Below are 22093 nucleotides of genomic sequence, written 5' to 3' on the forward strand. Positions count from 1 at the left end.
TCTGAGCAGGTCTGTCTCCCATAGGTTTACTAGATTCCTGTGCCAGGCCCACCTCAGCTCTCGATGCCTTGCGTTTCCTCTTATTTGTAATAAATAAACTCTGGCCGTTACATTTCAGGTACTTTGGTGATGTCTAAGAATAAAATGGATAAAGATGCCCAAGCTGATGAAGCTTACATTTCAGTAATTGCCATAGTGGCTCTGAAAGATTCTTTTCTTCCATGTAGACAAAAGTTTTCTTAAGATTAGGCTGCTACCTTAAAGTTGTGATTTTCTTTTATGGGCTTTTTAGAGACTTTGAGGCAAGAAGATGTTGTTTGTTTCAGGGAAAGGACTGCAGTGTAATTGGGGGGTTCTGTCAGGGTAGACCAGCATGATGTGGTACATTTTCCCTAGTATATCTCATAAAACGATGGAAGTTTGAAGGTTCCAAAAATATAGTGGTTTCAGAGACAGATTAGTGGGTGAAGGGAGAAATATTTAAAGACAAGTTATTTGCAGCATTCCTTGCCTTGTGCTTCAGTGAGGAGAGAGAGAAAAGGCAGTCACCAAATGACTAATGCGTCAATTATAGCTGGGTCTACTTTAAATAGGCAGAATAGAAGCATAGTAAGAAAGTAGAAACAACTAAATAGGAGAGTTCTGTTATGGCATTAAAAAGAATCTGATTTATTAAAATTGCAACAGATCTGAAATAGAGTATTTTTTTTTTATTACAGTGCTTATTTGTTATTTTACAGATCCTGTGCCTACGCCCTCAGAAAAAAGCCTATCTCTGCAGACAAAAGTGAGTTTGGACAAATCAGACAGTCCTATTGCAAATACTATGACAGAAAATAATTTGCAAACACCTCTAGAAAGGCAGTCAGCTGCAAAGTGTTTTGAAACCTTGCCAACTTTGCCAACCTTGCCAACCTTGCCAACCTTGTGGTCATCAAGTAAAGAACATGTCAGTCCTGATTTAAGGACATCAAGGTCAGATTCCTCTTTCTATAACCAGAGCTCTGTAGAGACGCTCTATGTCTCGCCCTCATTCAAAGTAGTTGACCCGGTGAAGGAGACTGTAATCAGTAAGGATGATCAGAAGCCAGCAGAGCCCAGCATCATGCAGATGGATGATGGAAACACCAAAGCCATAACCACGCGGGGTAAGTCTGCAAAACATGCTCACACACCATCTCTTTGGACACTATCTTCCCTTCCTTCTATCTGCTTTTTGTCTTCTTTTTTTGCTCCCTCCTTTCCCTCCCCATCAGGTGGTATGGAAATGTACCTGCCTTAGCGGGACGTGGCTGTTGGAAAGGGCTCCTTTTATTAAAGGATAATAATCAGCTCATCGTGGCAGGTTATAAGTGCTTGATTGAAACCCAGGTTCTGAGCAATTTTGGTGCAGAACGAATTGGAAAGAACTAGTATTAAATTAGAGCTTTCCACTATACATTTGGGCTACTGACTGGTAGGCTCCATGAAAAAGAATCAGTGTTTATGAATATTGGTGTATGCACATGGGTGTGTGTGTGTGTGTGTGTGTGTGTGTGTGTGTACGTATGTACTTGTGCCCATTTAAAAAAAAAATGTACTGATTGCAAAAAAGAGGTAGGGGTTCTCCTCCCTTCTCTATCCTAATAAAATATTAGCTGCATTATTATTTATACTGGATGATAAAGGATAAGGCCAGTTGAGATTCCAGATTGTTGGCTGCCTGTTATTAAAGCCTTCTTAAATCGTGCTCTCTTCTCTAAAGTTAATTAGAAAAAGAATGATTTATTCATTCGTTTTTCAAGGCTAGCTTGTTTGATAGGCTCTTATGTATAATAATGCTTTTTAACTCATATAGAAAGCATTTAATATAAATCTTTGAAACTTCCCCAAACTCAGATCAAAAGTACCGGCAGAACCATCTAAATACAAACAATGGAAGCCAACAGGTGAGATTAAAGAAGTTTACCTCAGTGCTAGTAAAGTCCACAGATAATGAAAGCCTCCTTACAACCCTTTCCAGAATTTTTTGGTGTTGAATAGCCTAAAAGTAAAACCGATTCTTGGTTTTGTCACCAAATTAACTTTTTTGCTGAGACTGCTGATGTGGAAACCAATTAGTGCTGGTTACGATGTCCAGAGTGGCCTCTGTCCATGGCTCTCCCCTGGGGAATTGTGGTCTTTTCACAAATACCACAAAGTGGTCATTGAAAATAGATTTTAACCTCTGCCTGCTAAGGATGCTTACTTGTGAAAATTAGCAAGTTCCTCTAAAACCAGTTAACAAGAAGGACTTTGCTTCTAATTATAATGAAGTAGATCATATTGGTCTAACACTCCCACCAAAAATAACTGTTAGAGTTAGAGAAGTATTAGAAGCTCATTTGAAGCCATTGTAAAACAATTAGGGTAGAAATCACATATTAGGTCAAGATCCTAGGGAAAAGAACTGTGGTGTTGTGATATAATAAGAAATACGTATTTGGTCTTCTCCCTGGTTCCCAACACAGATTTCCTAAAACCCTCCGAATTAGCTGAGAGATCCGAGTGGGAAGAGTGCTTTTTTTATTCATAATAAACCCCTTTCAGCCACACCTTAGTTTATGCTAATGAATGACTCCTGGAGGTGGGAGATCTGGTTGCCAAAGTAACCGATCCTGTGAGTGGAGGGTTGGAACTTGCAGTCTCACCCGCAGCGCTCAGGGCAGGGAGGAGGACTGGAGGTCCAGAGGATCACCAGTGGCTAAGGAGTTGAGTAATCTTGCCTATGGAATCTTCCATAAAAAAATCCTAAACAGCATGGTTCAGAGAGCTTCCGGGTTGATGAACATGTGGTGATTCTGGGAAGATGGCGCACCTGGAGAAAGCATGGAAGCTCTGTGCCCCTTCCCCGTGCAGTGCCCTGTGCCTCCCTCCCATTGGCTGCTCTGAGTTGTAGCCTTTCTAACAAACCAGTAATAGTAAGTAAGGGAATTTTCTGAGCCTACGCACCATTCTAGGAAATGCTCCAACCCAAAGAAAGGACTATGAGAAATGTGGGAGGTCTAGACTAGCAGTTGGCATCTGAAATGAGGGCAGTCTTGTGGCGTTGAGCCCTTAATCTCTGTGGTCTACACTAACTCTGGGCTGTTAGTGTCAGAATCAAATTAAACTGTAGGATATCCGGTTGGTATCCACAGAAAACTGGAGAAGCCCTTGGTATGAAGAACCTGCACATTCAGTGCCAAAAGTGGTGTGAGCAGAAACTAGTTCACTTTCGGTAGCTTGTGGCTTCCAAAGTGACAGGAACTCAAGGAGCCACTATTTGAGAAGGAGTGGATCACAGAGAAGAAAGGTCATTAAGCCTTTGTGTATGTTCTTGCTGCACAAGCTCTGGATGAGGTGCCAAAAAAGTAAACAGTCACAACTTCTAAGAAGCCAGTGAGTGGAGTTGAGATGTTGATAATCGTGTGATGCTGGGAGACAGAACTTGGAGTTCAGCACTTGCCCTGTGGGGCAGGCTCTGGTAAATACTCCAGGCTTTCTGCTGGGACCTCTGACTGGATGTTCCCTGAAGCATCCGCGCTGTACTCAAGGAGCCAAGAACCAACCAGAAATATGAAAGTCCTCGAGGTACAGATGCCCAGCTTGAGCTAGAGCAGAGCAGTTCCTTCATCATTCCACCTGTCTTCTAAGGAACAATGAAATCCTTTCTTGAAAGCCACTAGAATTTTCATGCACAATTTATGGCATTCAACAAAACGTGGCCAGGCATACCAGAAAGTAAACAAATGGCCAAAAATGCAAGAGAAAAACAAACAGCAGAAGTAGACTCGCAGAATCTAGATACCCAAGTTATAAGATAGGCTCTTCAAAATAATTGTAATTAATGTGACCCAGAAAACAACAAAGATACAGAAATTCATCAGAATACTAGTGTGTGTGAAAAAAATAATCAAATGAAAATTCTAGAGCGGAAAAATACAGTAGCTGAAATTAAGACCTTGCAGGTACTGTGCAATCTACAGACGCTGTGGTGTCCAAAGAGAGAATTCGGTGCTGCCAGGCCAGAAAACCTGTGGAATATTATGAGGGGAATCTGAGAAGGACTGAGCAGGGGGAGTGAACCTTAAATTCTCTTTATAAACTCTGTCCAAACCCTTGTCTGAGCACTGAATACACACATAGGGGAGGACCCCAGTGAGTGTGGTGCCAAAAAAAAGTGGGTAAATATAAATTACTATATATTTTATTTATTACTCTGATTTTAAAAATATATGACTGTAAAACAAAATTTTAATGCTGTTTTGGGTTTTAAAACATGTTGATGTATATTATGACGTAGCACAAAGAATGACTGAATTGCACAGTCGTTGGTGCCTCAGGGTCTGGGGCGGGATGCCTAGGTTCATAGTCTCAGCTCAGCCACTGACTGTGTGACCTTAGGCAAGATCCGACCACTCTGCGTGTCAGTGTCGCCTCTCGCCTGGAGGTGATGAGGGTGCTGCTGGGGAAGGGATGAGTTACCAAGCATAAAATGCTTCACTGGGGTCTGGTACTCTTTTTAAGTGCCATAAAAAGTTTGCTATTATTACTCCAAAGTCTATATTTTTAACTCCACTTTTACAACCCAGCCCCTTCCTAACCCTCAAAATCCCCATCAGGATATTTCCAAAAGTACCCAGGAGTTTCTCATTTATTCTCAGGAAGAAGTAAACTCCTATCCTTCCAGAAAGGACATGCCAGGCTGAAATATTAATACAGATTTGTGACTGAGCAAAGAGATGCTGGGGAGCCCCAGTTCATGCTCCATAGAGCAGCCAGAGTGACCTCATGACTCATTTCAACTGTGGACTGAGCACCATGTTCCTAAAGATCAGATAGCCTTCCAGGCCCTGCAGCGTAGCTCTGCCTCTCTCAGCAGACTGGTGCACTTTTCATTGGTCAAATAAACCATGTTGCTTCATCAGCTTTGTACTCTTGTTTCCTCTGACCAGAACATTTTTGATCTTCCCCTTTCCTGGTTCACTCCTGTTCGTTCTACAGAGATCAGCTCAATACTTCAAGATTTCCTGACTCCCTGGATTATTTCAACCCCCACAACTGTATGCTGTCTCCATGCTCTATAATTATCCCTCCTACTGCTTATTGTCATCCTAATGAAATATGATTGCATATGGATTGAATGTATATGTCTCTCCCACCCCCAAGTAGATTGTCAAATTCTTGAGGGAGGGGATCAGGAATCCCTGTTCATTATTATATCTCCAGCACCAACCCTGGTGCCCACTTGGACATAGTGGATGCTCAGTATTTAGTAAGTGGACTCAAGGTAGTTTGGTAAAGCAGAAATGGAAAATGTGTAGCAAAAAGTACTAGGAGAAAACAGTGGCACATTAAGTCAGCACAGATGGGGGGAGCTTTGTATGCTGGGTGAAGAAGTTAGTGCTTTATTTTGAAGACAGTTGAAGTCACTAGCGGTATTAAGTTAGGCCAGTAGATTTAGAAATGTGTATTAGAAAAATCATGATGGAGAATGTGGAGGACTTATTTGGGGCAGGGAGCATTTTAGAGGCCATTGGAGGGATGCAAGCAAGGCGAGAGACAGGAGACCAAAAGGCAAGACAGGGGACAGCCCAAGACAGAGTGAGCATGGTTGGGGGGGTGGGCTCGGCTCCAGAACAGAGAGGCAGCCTCATTCTGAGGGCCTGTGGAGGAGAAAGAGAAAGGCTGTATCAAACGTGAGGGAAGGGTTTTGTTGCTTTTAATAATTTAGATGTGTTGAACCTCTGTGTGCTACACACTGTATGTCATGGCCTCGATTTTATGAAGTTAGGTGTAGCAGAGGCCTGGTAAAGATCTAGAATAGCCATCTAGAGAATAGCTGTCTAGGAGCTGATAAGGCCCAGGTCATGTGAAACAGCAGAAATTTGTCGGGGATCCTAATTTGCAGAGTCCTGTGCTTTTTTCCAGTGGTGCCGAGCAGCATAAGAATAGACATGAAAACTGTAGCGTTTTAAATTGAACTAGGATTGGTAGACTGCAGCCTCTGCGCCAAATCTGGCCCTCTGCCCATTTTGTAAATAAAGTTTTACTAGAGGAGTATTGGAGCGGCCGCACCAGTTTGCTTACATATTATCTTTGGTTGCTTTGCTGCTACTACGAGGTCGATTACCTGCCAACAGGGACCCACAAAGCCTAAAATATTTACTCTCTGATCCTTTACAGAAAAGGTTTGCGGACTCCTGACTTGGGAATCAGCAGCAGGTAAGGAGAGAACAGGGCAGTGAAGGGGTAGAAAGAAAATGATGGAGAAAGGGCTTCTAGTCTGGATCAGAAAGAACCAGAGCCAGGAGAGCTCCAATAGAAAAGCAAAAAGGCCATTGAGGCCAAAGTGTAGATGTGTCCCAAGGAATGGGAGGGCTGGAAGTCATTTGGAAAGCAAGATTTCCAAATCAGACAGTTTTGAATGATGGCAGCTTCCAGGGAGTACCCAGACAAACGATGAAAGTCATCATGGGGTCCTCTCTGGTGGCACAAGGGGTTAAGCATCGCACTATGAAGCTGTCTGCAGCCTCTGCAGCACGAGTTTGATCCCCAGGCAGCCAGGGGGCAACCCACATGGCGCAGCAGACCTCTCCTGTCTCGCCCACTGCTCCCCTCAGCAGTGTATTTCAGCCAGTCTGCCTATTCTGCTCCCCACTCTGTCTCTGGTGAATCCTCTCACCTCCCTCCCCACCGCCCCGCATCTCTGGCCTGTACCTCAGTTCTTGTATGTATAAATAAATCTTTAAAAAAAAAAAAATGTCATCATAGCTGAGGAATCCAAGAAATGATGGAGCTGGGGTGGATGGGCAGGCTCCAAGAGCACTGGCGCCTCTGGGGATGGTGGAGGATAGAGAAGAGAGTATCCACTTTCCAGTTTTGCTTTAAGAGGTATTTGTTTATATGAAGAGTGCGGGACTGATATTATATACTCTTTGGAGATAATGTACTGGCAAGTTAAAAAATACTTGCACGCTCATTTGTTAGTGGATCTCAAATACCAGGAGGCTGTCTGAGGCAGCCACCTAGTTCTCCCCAGTCTTTCTACTGAACGAGGTGGACATTTGCTGCAGCAACCTCATGTGACCTTTGGGCACTAAATAACTCTGGAGAGAGGCCCATTCTCTCTCCTCCTTTAAATCGCAAGTCATTTATCAGTAGCTCAGACTATTCCCTTAGGTCATCGGGTGTTTCATCATGCACACTACAAGAGAAGAAAGCTGCCGGTGGGTGTTCAGAAGCCAGACCTGGAGGCAGCAGCCTTCATAAGCCACAGTTAGCATGAGTGCGGGCACCCAACTCGACTTTCTCATTTTTTTTTTAAGAAAAAAATCTCTTCTGTGCTTGGCCATGTTGGGGTAGCAGAGAGCGCGTTTCCTGGCTTCTTCCTATCTCTGTCCCGTTTTGTTGCTCTGGACTTCAGCATAGCTGTTGTGGAGACCAGAGAGCCTTTTTCTGTGGAGCTCTTTGCTAGGAAAGAACACACACACACTCCTTGGCCTTTCTTTTTGTCTCTAAGAGGTTTTATTTTTTTATTTTTTTTTTTTAATCTTTTTATTTTTTTTTATAGAGGCATGTTTTATTTATTTATTTTGTTTGTTTGTTTTGTTTATACATGCACTGGGTACAGTCAGAAGCGCGGGAGGGTGAGAGAATTCACCAGAGCCAGAGCGGGGAGCAGAGCAGGCAGAGGGACCGAAGTACACTGCTGAGGGGAGCAGCGGGCGGCAGGAGAGGTCTGCGCGCCATGTGGGATCCTCCGCCGGTGGCCGGGGAGCAGCCGGGGATCGAACCGGCGCCGCAGAGGCCGCGGGCAGCTTCGCAACCCAGCGCTCAACCGCTGCGCCACCGGGGAGGCCCCTCTAAGAGGTTTTAGAGCCAGAACAATTAGCAGTCTCCCTAGAAGAAATGGGAGAAAGGATAGAAAACATCCTGCAGACTGTCTCTGCTACCCCTTTTGACCAGGCTGGTTGGGGGGACAAGGTGCAGAGAGCAGCTGTAGGGTAAGGAAAAAATGTCAGGCTTTTCTGCCCTCCCGCCATCAGGCTGGATGATGGATCCTCGTGGTCCTGAATGCACGCCTGATGGCGGCACCTGGAGTAGGGTGTGGGCCTAGGTAGATGGGATTCACCTGGGCTGAGACTGGGCTTTTAAGGGCGGCGTCATGGGGACGCCAGTAGAAGCCGAAAGAGAAGCTGAGACAGAAGCAGCAGAAGCTGAGAGAAGCAAAGAAGGCCAGAGAGCCCAGAGAGAGTGAAGGCTTGCTGGGGCTGGGAGGCCTGCCAGCCTCCCGGCCCCCCAGCACCCCTGCCTGCCGTGTACTGGGTAAATCCCAATAAAAAACCTGCAAAAACCACTGAGGACTCTGACTCCTCCTTTACCCGGTCTGCTGGATCCTAGAAAACCCGCTCCATGTCATTCCTGCCCCTACAGCAGCTTTGAAGGAGCCTGATCACACTGAGGGTGGGGAGGAAGCAGGGCAGCACCCACTCTGCACCCCAGCCTTGGTCCCAGCAGCTCCTCCAGCTACACTGCTCTGCCTGCTCTTTTGCAGACACTGATTGGATTTTTTAATTTAGTGAACCAGGTTTCTATTTCATTGGTAAGTGAAAAAACTCATCTTTAATAACCCAGTTTTCCCAGTAAAATTTAGAGGCAGACTTAGCATTTCTCTCTAACTCTGTTATTCCTAGGTCTGTTTCTTTTATTTAGCATATTTGTAATAATGACACTAAAAATAAAAACTCAAATGTTACATTAAAAAAAATTGAGATCTGGGCCCCCCCATGGCGCAGCGGTTGAGCGCTGGGTTGCGAAGCTGCCCACAACCTCTGCAGCACCGGTTCGATCCCCGGCCACCGGGCGAGGGTCCCACATGGCGCGCAGACCTCTCCTGCCACCCGCTGCTCCCCTCAGCAGTGTACCTTGTCAGTCTGCCTGCTCTGCTCTCTGCTCTGGCTCTGGTGAATTCTCTCACCCTCCCGTGCTTCTAACTGTACCCAGTGCTTGTATAAATAAATAGATAAATATTTTAAAAAAAATTGAGATCTAATTCATATACCATATAATGCTCCTTTTAAAAGCTTAGTATTTAGGGTTTTTTTTTTTACTATATTTTCAGAACTCTGCAACCATCACCACTAATTCTAGAACATTTTTAATTGCCCCCAAAAGTCCTGTGCCCTTTAATAGTTACTTTCCCCAGCTCCAGACAACCACCAATATACTGTCGTCTGAATTTGCCTATTCTGGACATTTCATATGACGGAATCCTGAAAACAGTGCTCATTTGTGTCTGCCTTCTTTCACTTAGCATAATGCTCTCAAGGTTCATCCATGTAACAGGTGTCAGTAGTTCACTCCTTTTCAAGACTGAATAGTATTCCCTTGGTGGGCATTTGAGTTCTTTCTACTTCTAGCTATGGTGACTAATTCTGCTGTGAACATTTATAAATACTACATTTCTAACCACAGAACCAAATCAGAATATTTTAATTCATGTGCATAGTTAGCAGCCATTTTGTAGCAGTAGGAAGATTGAAAGAGATGAATCAGAGAATGAGAAACAAATCCCTGCTTTACAATAATCCCTGCTTAAAGTGTTTAGATGACCAGGGACCCACTCTTTACAGAAAAATTTACATTTACAGCTAAGGAGACTTTTAAAATAGTTTCAGAGCTGTATTTGTCATTTTATTTTTGCAGCACAGTTCATCTAAATCTTTTCTAAATTTAAAGTTGTAATATAATAATTAACCAATCCAAAGTTATTCATGAATATGAAAAGCTAAAGATAACACGTCAGCATTTGGAATAATTTTATCTCTGCTAATCTTCAGGCAATTGCCACATTAATTGGCGTGCATGTATCACAGAATGAGATGTTAAAATACAGCTACTTATTGCAGCTTATTTGCAGTATTTGCTGCCTTGCAGCTCTGTATGAAGAGGATGAATGTTGATGTGATACTCGAATAACTTCTGTCATGAGCCAGGGTGACTGTACGGGGCCGGGAGGTGGCCTTGAAGTGCGTCTGGTACAGCTGTGGAGTGTTTGAAAACAAAAGTAAATTGGTGCGCAGCAATTAGCGATGAAGTGGCTTTTTATGAGTAAAAGCATCATGTCGCCTGTGAACCAAAGCTGAGAAAACTATCAACAGTGATAAGCTGTTAGTCAGCAGTGGGGTTGCATAGCCTGAGGACGGGGCATAAACAGCAGTTTGCAATCTTCAGCATGCATCAGAAACACCTGGAGGTTTTTTAAAACTCTGTTTCTGAGTCCAGCCCCCAGTTTCTGAATCTCCTGTTCTGGAGAGCAGGGTGGTGTGGGCCCAAGAAGTTGATTTCTAGCAAATTCTCAGGTGGTGCTGCTGGTGGTGGTGCAGGGACCACACTTTGAGAACCACTGGCATAAAGTTTAAACGCCAAGTATTTTAATTACCTTTAGATGGGACTGACCTACCTCTGTTATCTTTAAAGATTTAAGATAACACTCCATGGTTAGCTGATTCACATAGTATTTTCCTTCTGGCCTACTGAAATGTTTATTAAATCATTCTTTCTGACCAACTATTTCTAGAATTGTCTCCTAGTACGCTAACAGGTATGTCTTGGGTCCTGGAATCTTTGAGTCTCATCAGGGACATGCAGTCAGGTCAGCTGTGGCGTGGAGCCTGAACGTGGCTGTGCAACAGTCACTCAGGGCATGCAGGAGCTCCATAAACAGCCAGAAACTCACCGCTTCCCAAAGCAGTTTTCTGAAATGCTTGAATCAATTTCATGGGTGGAGAAGCATGACTATTAGAAAGTTTTCTTTCTTTAATTGAGCTAAATGCTGTTTTCCTGTAATTTTCACCTGTTAACTCCACTTCTAACTGATGCACATTGTGAGGAAAGGAAGATAAAGATCACTGTTTTGTGACTATTCACTAATTATAAAGAGCCTCTCACCCTTTTGCCCACTAGCCCTTTCTGGGTAGAGATGTGCATATTCAACAGCCAGTCCTTAGAGAGAAAGTGTCAAATACCCACACCACCCTGTGTGCCTGCCTTTTCAACTCACTTAGTTCTGTAATAGACTAAAAACAATGTTCATGTAGCAGAATGAGTGGACATAGCACATGGTGGTTTAGATTCTGTGTTTGGCATAAGAGTCTTGAATTTGTCTCATTTCTGTGCCTTTTTAGCCTTGTGATGTTGGGAAAGGTTTTTAGGTGCATTGAGATTCCCTTGCCGCATATTTAAAGTGGGGTTAGAAAACCTACTGTGTGTGTTATTATTGGGGTGGGGGGGGAGCTGCGTAAAGAGAAGCAGAAAAGAACCAGAGAGTAGTTATTGGAAAAGCAGATAAATCCTTAGACGTCTCCTTGTTGCCAAACATTTGAACAATGCCCTGAATACCCACCAGCTCTCACAACCTCTGCAGACGCCCTGAGAGTTGTTTTTCTGGAGACAGTACATGGATCTCTGAAAGGAGATGTTAGGGAGAACCGAGTGTGAGGATGCAATAACAACCACTAAAGGGTTAAGTGACTAACACCAAATTTTAATGCTGAGGACCCCAACTCCTTTCCCTACAGACTCCCAGCACACTGGGAGGTAGATCTTTACCCTCTAGGCAAGAGATAGGAAAACTAGTCTCACAAGACTCTAGCCCCCTTAGAGGGAAAATCTTAAGATACTAACCTGACTGGTTCCCCAACAAATGACCCACACAAATGACTGTACACCGAGGCCCAAAGCTGACAAGTCCAACACTCTCTCCATTCTTTGCTGTCATAGGCAGACAGCAAAGAGTATACTACACAGCTGGGAAAAAACACTTCTAACGTGGAATGCTGAAATGAAAGATAATATGCTGTACCCATGAAACAAGAACAGGGTACTAAAAAAGAATACTGAGAACAAAAAAAAAAAAAAAAAGACTCTTGAGCATGAAAAACATACTAGCAAAAGTTAACAACTCAATGGTAATATTGGAAGCTAAAGTTGACAAAAATCTCCAAGGGAGAAAAGCAGAAGGGGGAGAGAGAAAGAGGAAGGTCAGAGCGCTGGTCCAGAGACTGCTCAGAAAGACAACAGAGAAAACACAGAGAGGATGTCATTCAAGTAAACTTCCTGAAGTTGCAGGTGTTCTAAATGAATTGCCTAATTAAAACTCAGTTGATCTCCATGAATGAAAATAGTCCCACTCAGGACATAAGGAAACATCTCAGAACCTGGGGATAAAGGTGAAATTCTATAATACTTCAAAGACAGTCAGGTTCTATACAGGTTCTATGCAACGAATAAGAATTAGAGTGGTTCTCACTCCTGAGCAGCAATACTGGAATCAAGACTTTAACCTTCAAAATTCTGAAGGAAAAGTATTTCCAACCTAGAATTCTTTTTCTAACCAATCTATCACTAAACATAAAGTAGAATACAGACATTTCTAGACCTTCCAGCTCTCAAAACATATCGCATGCATCCTTCTTCAAGAAACTGCTGGATATTGTGCTAGTCCAAAATGGGGGTAAGCCAAGAAAGAACGAGACGTGGGGTACAGGAAACAGGAGAGCCACCAACACAGGTGATCGTGCAGGAACAGCTTTCACACTGTTGCCTTGGCATGGGTCTGGATCAGCCAGGCCTGGACCTTGGGGTACAGTCTTGTCCTGACCATGCGCTGATGGACCTCCCATTCTCCTTTTCGTGTCCTGCTACTGCATGAGCTGAGAGTATTCATTTCACCCCCAAAAAGTTCTGTGATTGGAATTTCTCCTGAGGACTGGAGGTAGACCTTCAGCGCTTTGAAGCAGAAAATAGAAGCCACCTGCCCGGCTGCCCTTTTTACAGGAAGTCCAATGTAGTTTGGAAGGAATGTGTAAAACAAAACAAAATAGGAAGCTAAGTCATGGGTGCAAAAGTGGAAACATTAATTTCCCTGTTCTGTGATTTATGGTGATTATGTTTCAGTTTTTGTTTTTATTGTAAGTAGCAAGTCCAGAATAGTTGCAGAGACTTTAGAACTGGATTTCACCAGTTTGTGCTGCCTAATACATAAATGAATAGAAATAGACATTCAAGGAGAGAACAAAGGTTCTGTGTGCAAGGAAGTGTGGGAAACACTTGAATAAATTACCATGGGTTTCTCAGAACTCTCGAGGTGCTGGTGGACATTGTTCATCTCTTCTGGGCACTGTGCACACCCGCCTGACCTTATTTGACTTGCCAGCCCTGTGGTTACAGAACATCTCTTTTCACATCTTAACCCCAGTGTTCCCCAGAACACACTTTGGGACATTTAATATGACTTTACCTAAAAGGAAGCAAAATGTTATCAAATATTTTTTTATGGAAAATAAAGTTTCTTGGTGAAAAAAGGAATTTTTTTACGTATACTAGAGTGTTCCGGATCTAGGGTGGGTTGGATTTCAATCTTGACTGTATTTCACCATTGAGAGAATAAGCTTGGTCTCACAAGTTTGGGGTATTTGTAGTTGCTTGTTCGTTGTGCCATAATAGTCTCTGTGGGAAAATAAAAATGAAGGAATCCAAGTTACAGGTTCCTCTGAATTTTCTACTTTAAATGTCAAGTGAAAGTGCTGGCAGTCAGTGAATAGGATGTGATACTTCACTTTTGTGCTCGCGCTGAGTAAAAATATGTTGGGGGAGGCTGGAGAGTGAAGATGAATATTGATCATTCTATTTTAGTTTGATTTCCACGGTATTATTGATATATACTATCAATATATAACATCTTTAGGTTTCTCTGTTTCCTGCTTTGGGTTTACTGTGAACATTTAACATATAAAATTCTAATTATTTATGTTGTTAGCAATTTACATTGTAAGATGTGTTTAGCTGTTACTCTCATTCCTATGTTGCCTGATCTCTCACTTGTGTGTTTTCCTTCCAGCTGCCCCTGAGGGCACACCCTCCTTTTCTACTATACCTGTGTCATCTCCTGATTCAGCCTCTTCCGACAAGTCTGCTCGTCTCTTACCCCCCATTTTGGCCAGACCTTCCTTCTGGACTCTGTCCCACGCGCAGACTTCTTCGGCCTCCTTTAAAGAGAGCGAAAAGGCAGCCGGGGCCCATCCCCCCTGTATTCCTGGGGCCCCCGAGTTGTCTGATGAAGATAATGACGGCCTCAGCCTACTGGATATTCTTCCGGATAACTCCGATTCTACTAAACAGCCCAGTGGTGTGTCCAGCAGTGATTGGGTAGAGTTTCCCACCAAAAACATAGATCACTTTACTTCTATGTCCTGTTCCAGTTTTCAGACCACCAGAGGCCTACCTCGAGTGTCTGAAGCAAACTATTCCACTAACATTCTCCTAGGGGAGGTAAAAAATGCCGTAGTCAAGTTACACGAAGATCTGAGCACGGTGATCCGAGAACTTAACGTCATAAGTAGCCACCTGGTAAGCATGAGGGGGCACAGTCCACAGAGAAGCCAAGCTCTACCATTTTCCCGGCCGGCTGAGGGGAACTCAGATGAAACCTAACCATCTCCACAGCCATTTTTTGACCAAACTCACGTGGTTCCACTTCCCAAAGACAAAGCAGTTCACTAGTCATAGTTTCCCATTACTATGCCAAAAGTAGGATGATGGTTGCATTTTTTCCCTTGTCAGGGTTAGTAATATTTTTCAAACCACTGCATTCATTTGCGTGGTTTATTTTTTTAATGAGAAAAGGTATCACCTTTGACCATATTAGATATTGGGTCATTAGAAACTCAAGAGAATTTCATTCTTCCATGCTCAGTACTTTACGTCAAATACATTAAGCATTAATGAGCATTATGATAAGACCTCAGACAGCAAATGATTATTCTAGAACTTTTAGATAAGTATATGGCAGTAAGAAGTCATGTGTTTTTCGGCCTTCTGGGGCTCCATTGTTAGCAGCCTTTGTCTGGCTTAGGAGGATTGAGGGTACTGGTTTCACGTGTGTTCAGATCAAGTCTCAGGTTCTGCAAATCTTGTGGTTGCCGCAGTTGGCTGGAGTTGCGACGAGTGGACATGGAACAGGTGTTTTTATTGTTAATGTATATAGCCAAATATACTTAAATGCATACTCTTTTTTCTATTTTAGAATACAAATTAAAAAAAAAAAGAATACAAATTTGATGTTGTTCATCATATGTGTAGCTTCTTAATTCACTAAGACAGCCTTCACCTGTGTCTAATCTGTTGTTAAATCTCCCCATTGGGTTTTTAATTCTCTGTGTTTAAAGATAGTTAATGTATTTTGCATTTCTGTAATTATACTTGGTTCTTTTAAAATCTTCAGTAGTTTCATTGATTAGTATTTCTTGCAAATATTTTCAAGCATACTTTTTCTAGAAATACCAAGCAAGCTAGTATAGAATTCCTAATAAGAATAATAAGTAAACCAGAGCATATTCTTCCTAACCAGCTATTAAGAATGGTTTAATATATGCATTTAAGCTTGTAAATTTTCTTTTATGTAGCTGCAACCCACAAATTTTTAAAAATTGAGATATCATTCACATACAATAAATTTATCCCTATAAAGTATACAGTTCAGTGGTTTTATTATATTCACAGGGTTGTACAGTAATTACAACTACCTAATTCTAGAACATTTTCACCATCACAAAAAGAAACTCCATACCAGTGAGCAGCCACCCCACCCTGCTTTCCTCCAAGCCCCCACCACGCCTCCCTACTTTCTGTCTCCCCAACTTTGCCCATTCTGTATATTTCGTATAACTGGACTGTGTATCATGTGGCTCTCATGTGTAGCTTCTCTTACGTAGCATGTTTCTGAGGCTCATCTGTGTTGGAGCACATACGTGCTTTAGTCCTGTTTACGCCTGAGTAATGCTGCATTTTTGGCCACACCACATTCTGTTTAGCCAGGCATCAGTTGCTGGACAGTTGGGTTTTCATTTTGTGACTGTGTTGCTGTGAGTATTTGTGTGAGCATATGTTCTCTGTTCTCTTGGGTATACACCTTGGAGGAGAATTTCTGAATTATATGGGAACGCTTATATTTAACTTTTGGAGGAATCACCAAGGTGTTTTCTGAAGTGGCAGTAACATTTTACCACAAGTTTTGCTATGTAATATTGTCATTATACTTGGGCTCAAAATATGTTGTCATTCCTACCATGATGAAGTCTAGATCTCTATCTCCAAGCATATTGTCCTCCTCGTCTGGTAATTCTAGCGTCTTAACGTTTTTGCAGGTCTGTTTTTGTTACACGTTGCAGCCTGCTCATGATGTTGTGTCTCATGTACTTGAATGCCTCTGTGTGCTGGTCATGATGCTTGCAAAGTTATTTGCACGAGTAATGCAAAAATTTGTAGTTTCCATATGTCGGGTGCCTGATGCTGGGGCATCGTTGTACTGGCTAGGGGGTTCAAGGTATGGCTTGATGTTTTCTAGAAGACTCAGGTTAATTCTGAACCTAAACTCTTAAGGGATGTTTCATTCCAGCCACTCTCGCTGTGTGGATTTGGGTTCCACCTTGTAGGCACATCTCTTGTTTAGGTCCCCACCCGGGAGGGGCTTCTGTTCCTACCACCTTCCAAGGCCATCAGAATGAAAGTTGGCATCTTTTTAAGTCAACAAATGCCCTTTGGGGAAAGTGGTTTATGTGATCATTTACCTATCAGGTCTCTGTCTTTTTTGAGTACCTATTACTCATGAGACTCTGCCAGATCCTGGGGAAGGTAGTAGTGGTTAAAAGCAGGTGTAGTTCACATCCTAACAGAGCTTGAACTCTAGCGTGCTGGAAAAATTTGGTAGATTAATCACGTTGTTAAAAATGTAAAAGCCAAATAGTTCTGGGAAAGAACCATAGAATTGACTGGAGTAAGGGAAGTTTTACCTAATTAGGGAACTAACTTTGAGTTGAAATATTAATTGTAGGATTATTGAAATAAATGCCACTTAATGACCTGTTGGGCAAATAGCCTTCTTTATGAAATGAAATAAAACATAAAATATGGATGAAATCTTAACATCTCTTCAGTTGGCCTTCATCATACATCTGGGAGCTCCACCAGGGAGTTCTTAGGGCCCAGGAGGAGGCAGTAGCTCCTTTTTGTACTGGTTAAAATCTATTTTAATTGCACGTAGCTAACAGTTGAGATAGAAAATTCTGGAGTTGAGATAGAAAACTCTGGCGAGGCAGCACTCCGCCCTCCCGATCCCTGTCCTCAAAAGCGCTGCCTCAGGTATCCTGGCATGGACTCCAAGAAACCCACAAATGACTGAAGCAACAAAAACTACCCCTTGAGTAACTTACCTTCCATGCACGTGGTAACTTCAGATTTTAACGAGGTTTTACATAGCTCATATATTTTAATTCAACCATTTGTTAATTAGTATAATTAGCAAGCACTTATTTGAGTTTCTATTTAGCCAACTCCATTAAATGAATAGAATAAACTTGGCTTAAATTAAGAGTGGGTATATTCTGATTGACTTTGTAATTATCTCAGATTAAAAATACTTCATTAGATGTTATTCTCTTAAGTATTTTATTTGGAACTGAGAGATCTTATTATAAGGCTATTATAAAAATATTTTACCGTTTACTTACTTGTCAAACTGTTCATGTGTTCATTCTTTAAATATTTATTGAGCCCCCACTGGGAGCAGGCACTTGGCTAGACCTGGGCCCGCGGCCGTGTGCAGGGGGACCTGCTTCTGTCATCGGTTGCAGTTAGTGGAGCTGCAGATCGAAAAGAGGGTAATGGAGAGGGTAATGGGTGAGCCCTAGGACTTGGGGGAGCACAGTGTGCCTTCAGAGGGACTGGCCACGAGAGAAGCCAGCCCTGGTTGGGGTCTGGATGGCTTCCTGGAGGGCGTGAAGCCCAAACCAACAGCAGTCCGCCGAGCAAAGGGAGTAAGGGCAGGAGGGAATTTTCTAGACAGAAAACAGCACTTAGGAAAGCTGGGGTGAGTCTGAGACAGGCTGGGCAAGACCCACGGGTCAGGAATGTGAGCACTTTCTGCAGAGACACAGCCCGCCACGGCGAGTGGCATTTACAGACTCGTGACAGAAAGACTGAGTGACGAGTAGACAGAGTCTGGTGAAAAGGAACGTGGGGGCGGAAGGGCTTCCAAAATCCATGCATGAACTGGTATAAATAGGCTTTCCGAAGGGGCTGGGGCGACCGTGGTGACGCACCACCCCCCTCCCGTGAGTTCGTGGTGACAGTGGCTGTCTCCCAGGTGCTGTTGGGCTAGGAAGGGGCGGCGGGGGGCAGGCGGGGCGTCAGCGTGAGCACCCCACGACTGCCTGTCCACGTTCCACTTTATTTTTCATAGAGTGGATTCCGAGATGTGATAAAAGGTTTAGCTTTGTGGAATTGAGAGGTTTTTACTTCTTGTGGAATGCCAAGTGATTTGAGGCGGCCGGGCGTATTCCTGCTAAGCCAGCGTATATGTGCCACCTTCTACCGGCGGGCAGGCTCAGGGCAGAGTCAGTTGGCTCCGGAGAAACTAGGTGATTTTGTTTGGTCATTTTGAATGCTGTTTTCCCACCGACAGTGCAGAAACTTCTCAGAGATATGGTAATTATTGCAGAATGATGGCTTCAGGCATCCGTAGCTGCTCAAACAGTAAAATTCCATTATAAAATATCACGATCTGTGAGCTCAGTTGTGCTGCAACTGAGAGCGCGTCCCCGAGAGTGAGGACGCGACCTTCTTGTCCTAACAGAGCAGAAGTGAAGTTCTAGGTGATTCAGGACAAACGGGGACAGGGCAGGAGACAGGAAGGGACCCGGGTCGCCCAAGAATTGCAGTTGGTGGTGGTTCTTTATGGCTGACATTTATTTGGGCGCTAATAAAGTTCTCACCTCTCATTCTCTCGAGAACCCCGCCAGGGTGGCGCTAGCTTGCCACGGTGCGCATGCGAAACAAGCTAAGAAAAGCTAAGGAACTTGGCCAGGGCCACACAGGGTCTTGTGCCCGCGTGGCCACCCAGCCTCGCAACTGGGGGGCGGGGTGGGGCGGGCAGGTACCAGCAGGCACGCTTCACCTGGGGTGGTGAAAGAGGGTGCGACCCCCACCCCCACCCCCAGGAGCCCTTTGCGCTCCACTCCTTGGGGTTGGGGGCGGCAGGAGGGAACAAGCGCTGCATGAGGCTTTGCCTGTGGCCAGACACGGCCTCTGCGCTCTCACTCGCTGGCAGCCCCCAAGGGCGGGCGGCACTACCCCCTTAGATGCAGGGGGGCTGTGTCTGCAGCAAGGAGCGAAAGGCCCCTCCGCACCTTCGCCTGCGGCCGGGAGGCCAGGTTGGTGGTGCTTCCTGCTCATTCACCCCTAAAGGCTTCCCGGCTCCGTCTGGTGCGATGCCCTCCCTCCCGGGTGCGTCCTGAGGCACTGGAGCAAGTGGCACTTGGCAAACACGGACTGTCCCTGTCAGCCTCTGTCAGCCTCGTGGCTCGCGGGAGTTAGGCGGCTGGGGCCGGGCCTCAGAGAGGCTGGGTGCCTGGCGCAGGGTCCCTCAGCTCTGAGCCAGGCTGGGAGCACCCCCCAACCCCCATCTGAAGCAGGAGGCGTCCTCTCCCGTGGGGTGGGGGTGGGGACTTCTAACGCCGGGGAGGGGTCGGGACTCTAACCAGCTGTCAAAACGCAGTATGGAGCCTCTGCCCTTGGAATTGCCTTTACAGTCTTCATCTTCTAGATCAGCTTTGTTAAGCCATTAACATATTTCATCATCTCTAATCTATGGAAATGAGTGTTTTCCTGTGGCTCATTACTCCCCGCTTCTCCCCTTAAAATGCCAAAGTTATTGGAAACAATATTCTCCAAAGACCAGAGCACCCGCGTTCCCGAGCTGAGCCCCGGGGGGCGGCGCTGCTCACTCCAGCTTGTCTAGACACCCTAAATGACGGCTGGGAGCGGGTGGATTTCGATGACTGACCCGCGGAGGCTGGTGGCCGAGCCAGGCCTGTCCCGGGCCGCCCTCCGCAGCGTTTGCCGCAGTCGTAGCGCATGCGAAGGCCGCGGCGCGGCGTGGGTGCTACCAAGTGAGGGATTAGTTTTCAAAATTCCAAACTTTAAGAAATTTTAAAATAGTGCTGGAGGGGGGTGCTGGGAGTGCGCCCGTGGTCTTGAGCTGGCGGGGCCCCGGGCCACAGCAGGGCCCAGGAGAGATGAGCTGAGACCCGCATCTTTCCCGCAGCTCCGGGGGGCAGGGGGCGGTGGGGGTGCCCAGCGGGGTCACGGTGTCGCCCGGACGAGGCCGGAGCCCTCCGACGGAGGCCAGGCGGTGCCAGCAGGGCCGCGGCGTGGCTGAGGGAACGGCCTGTTCCCGCGGAGGCCCAGAGCTGAGTGCTCACCAGAGAGGGGGCGCTGGACAAGGCGCCCCGAGCTCGAGCTCAGGGCCTGAAGGAACAGACGTTTACCTCTCACTTCCCGGAGGCCTGGCGGGAAGGTCTGTGGCAGGAGGTGCTGCTCCCACCTTCCCGCAGGCGCAGGGGCGTCACGGCCTCCCTCCCTCCTCCCCCTTCACGTCCTCCCTCTGCGGGTGTCTGTATCCGGCTCCCGTTGTTACAAGGGTGCCCAGCCCAGCGGAGGAGAGCCCGCCCCGCCTGCTGACCTCCTTCTAACTCAGCGAGCTCTGGAAAGACCCCGCTTCCAAGCAAGGTCACGTTGTGGGGTACGGGTGGACACGGGCAGCAGCCATGCCAACATGCAATTTTTAAGGGACACAATTCGACCCTTAACGGTCCCTGTTTTCCACTCACTTGTGAACAAACGTTTCAATAAAAGCAGGTCCTTTCCCGACACCCCCCACCCTGCCGGGCCCGGCCCTGAGTCCAGGAGGAGGCAGCGCCCCCAAGGCCAGCGCCCCAGACCGCCCTTGAGCCCTTCAGAGCCGGCGCAGCGAGGTGGACGTGAGGCTCGCCTCTGCCCAGCCTTTCCACCCCTGTCCTCTTCCCTTGTCCCGGGTCCCGGCGCCCCTTGGCCCGCAAGATCCTGCCCTCAGGAGCTGCGCGCTGTCTCCCGGCTCCCCGCTTTCTCCCGTCTCCCGGGGCCCGGGCTCTTCGGGTGATCTGACATCGTTGTTCGGGCGCTCCTGCCACAGGCAGGTGCTCCGTGGGCTGAGGTCGTGGCTCATCTCCTCGACAGGGGAAGCGCTGTCGGAGCAGGGGCTTTCAGAAGCCGCCCAGGCACCGGCCGGCTGGCGTCAGCCTTTGGAAAGGACGCGGGCCCGCACCGCCCTGGCGAGGGATGGCTGTCGCGGCCGCTCCCGGCCAGGCTGTGTGGGCCTCCGTGTCTGCAGCACAGAAATGGGCCCCCTGCACGCGTCCCGAGGGCAGCGCTGAGGGGAGACACCCCAGAGCCGGCGTCTGTGCTGGACGCTGCCGGGGCGCCTCCTCCACCCCCTGGCCTGGCCTGAGGCTGCAGCCTGATGGAGATGATGCTCTCGGGAGGGCTGCCCCTTGCCAGGGTCACCTCGGTCCCCTCATCCCAATTTTGTAGGTTCAGCAGCGCTTTTATTGGCTTTGCCAGAAGTGCTGAAGCCCAAGCAGAGAGTAGTGAGAACCCGAACCCAAACCAGCGTCCCGTGAGCCAGATCCTTCTCTGGCACCTGGCTGTCAAGCGCTTATTTATTTGTTTGCATAGCATTCCCTCATTGGGGCACATCCACGGAGGGCTGGGCGCCCCAGCTCGCTCGTTAGCGCGTCATCCTGAGCGGGCTCTTATCCACCGCTTGCAGATGGGGAAACAGGTTTGGAAACTAGAAATGATTTTCCCAGATGCCTGCTTTTGTGGGGGGGCACAGCACGGGGAAGGAAAGAGCAGGGAGATAGGGCCCGGCCTGGCTGTGCCCTAGGGCGTGTCCTTTCAGGGAAAAAATACACCAGCCTTTTGGGGATTCTGTTACCAGCCGTGGGGCTGTTCCCCCATGTGCAGAGGCCACTTTCTATGACACCAGGTTTGAGGAAAGAAAGCAGCTCTATTGCAAAGCCATTGGCATGGAAGCAGGAGGTAAATTCAAATCTGCCTGTCCACCCAGGAAAGGGAAGGGGCTTATATTGATTTGGGGGTGCAAAGTTGAGAACAAAGGAGTTACATTGTACTGGCTGAAAAGCAGGTGAAGGGT

General features: G+C 46.2%; 1 protein-coding gene across 3 annotated transcripts in view; it reads left to right on the forward strand.

Moving 5' to 3' along the window:
- Positions 1-14946, forward strand: part of ENTHD1 (ENTH domain containing 1) — an 80620-nt gene extending 65674 nt beyond the window's left edge. For all 3 annotated transcript variants that reach the window (XM_037515212.2, XM_037515211.1, XM_054696025.1), the window contains exons 6-7: positions 741-1148; positions 13904-14946. In XM_037515212.2, coding sequence (XP_037371109.1) covers positions 741-1148; positions 13904-14496 — 1001 coding nt within the window. In that variant the 3' untranslated portion in view covers positions 14497-14946. The remainder of the gene's footprint in view (positions 1-740; positions 1149-13903) is intronic.
- Positions 14947-22093: the final 7147 nt, after the last annotated feature.

This window comes from Talpa occidentalis, unplaced genomic scaffold (genome assembly GCF_014898055.3).
Source record: "Talpa occidentalis isolate TD23 unplaced genomic scaffold, MPIMG_talOcc4v2.1 talOcc4.16, whole genome shotgun sequence".
NCBI classification, from domain to species: Eukaryota; Metazoa; Chordata; class Mammalia; order Eulipotyphla; family Talpidae; genus Talpa; species Talpa occidentalis.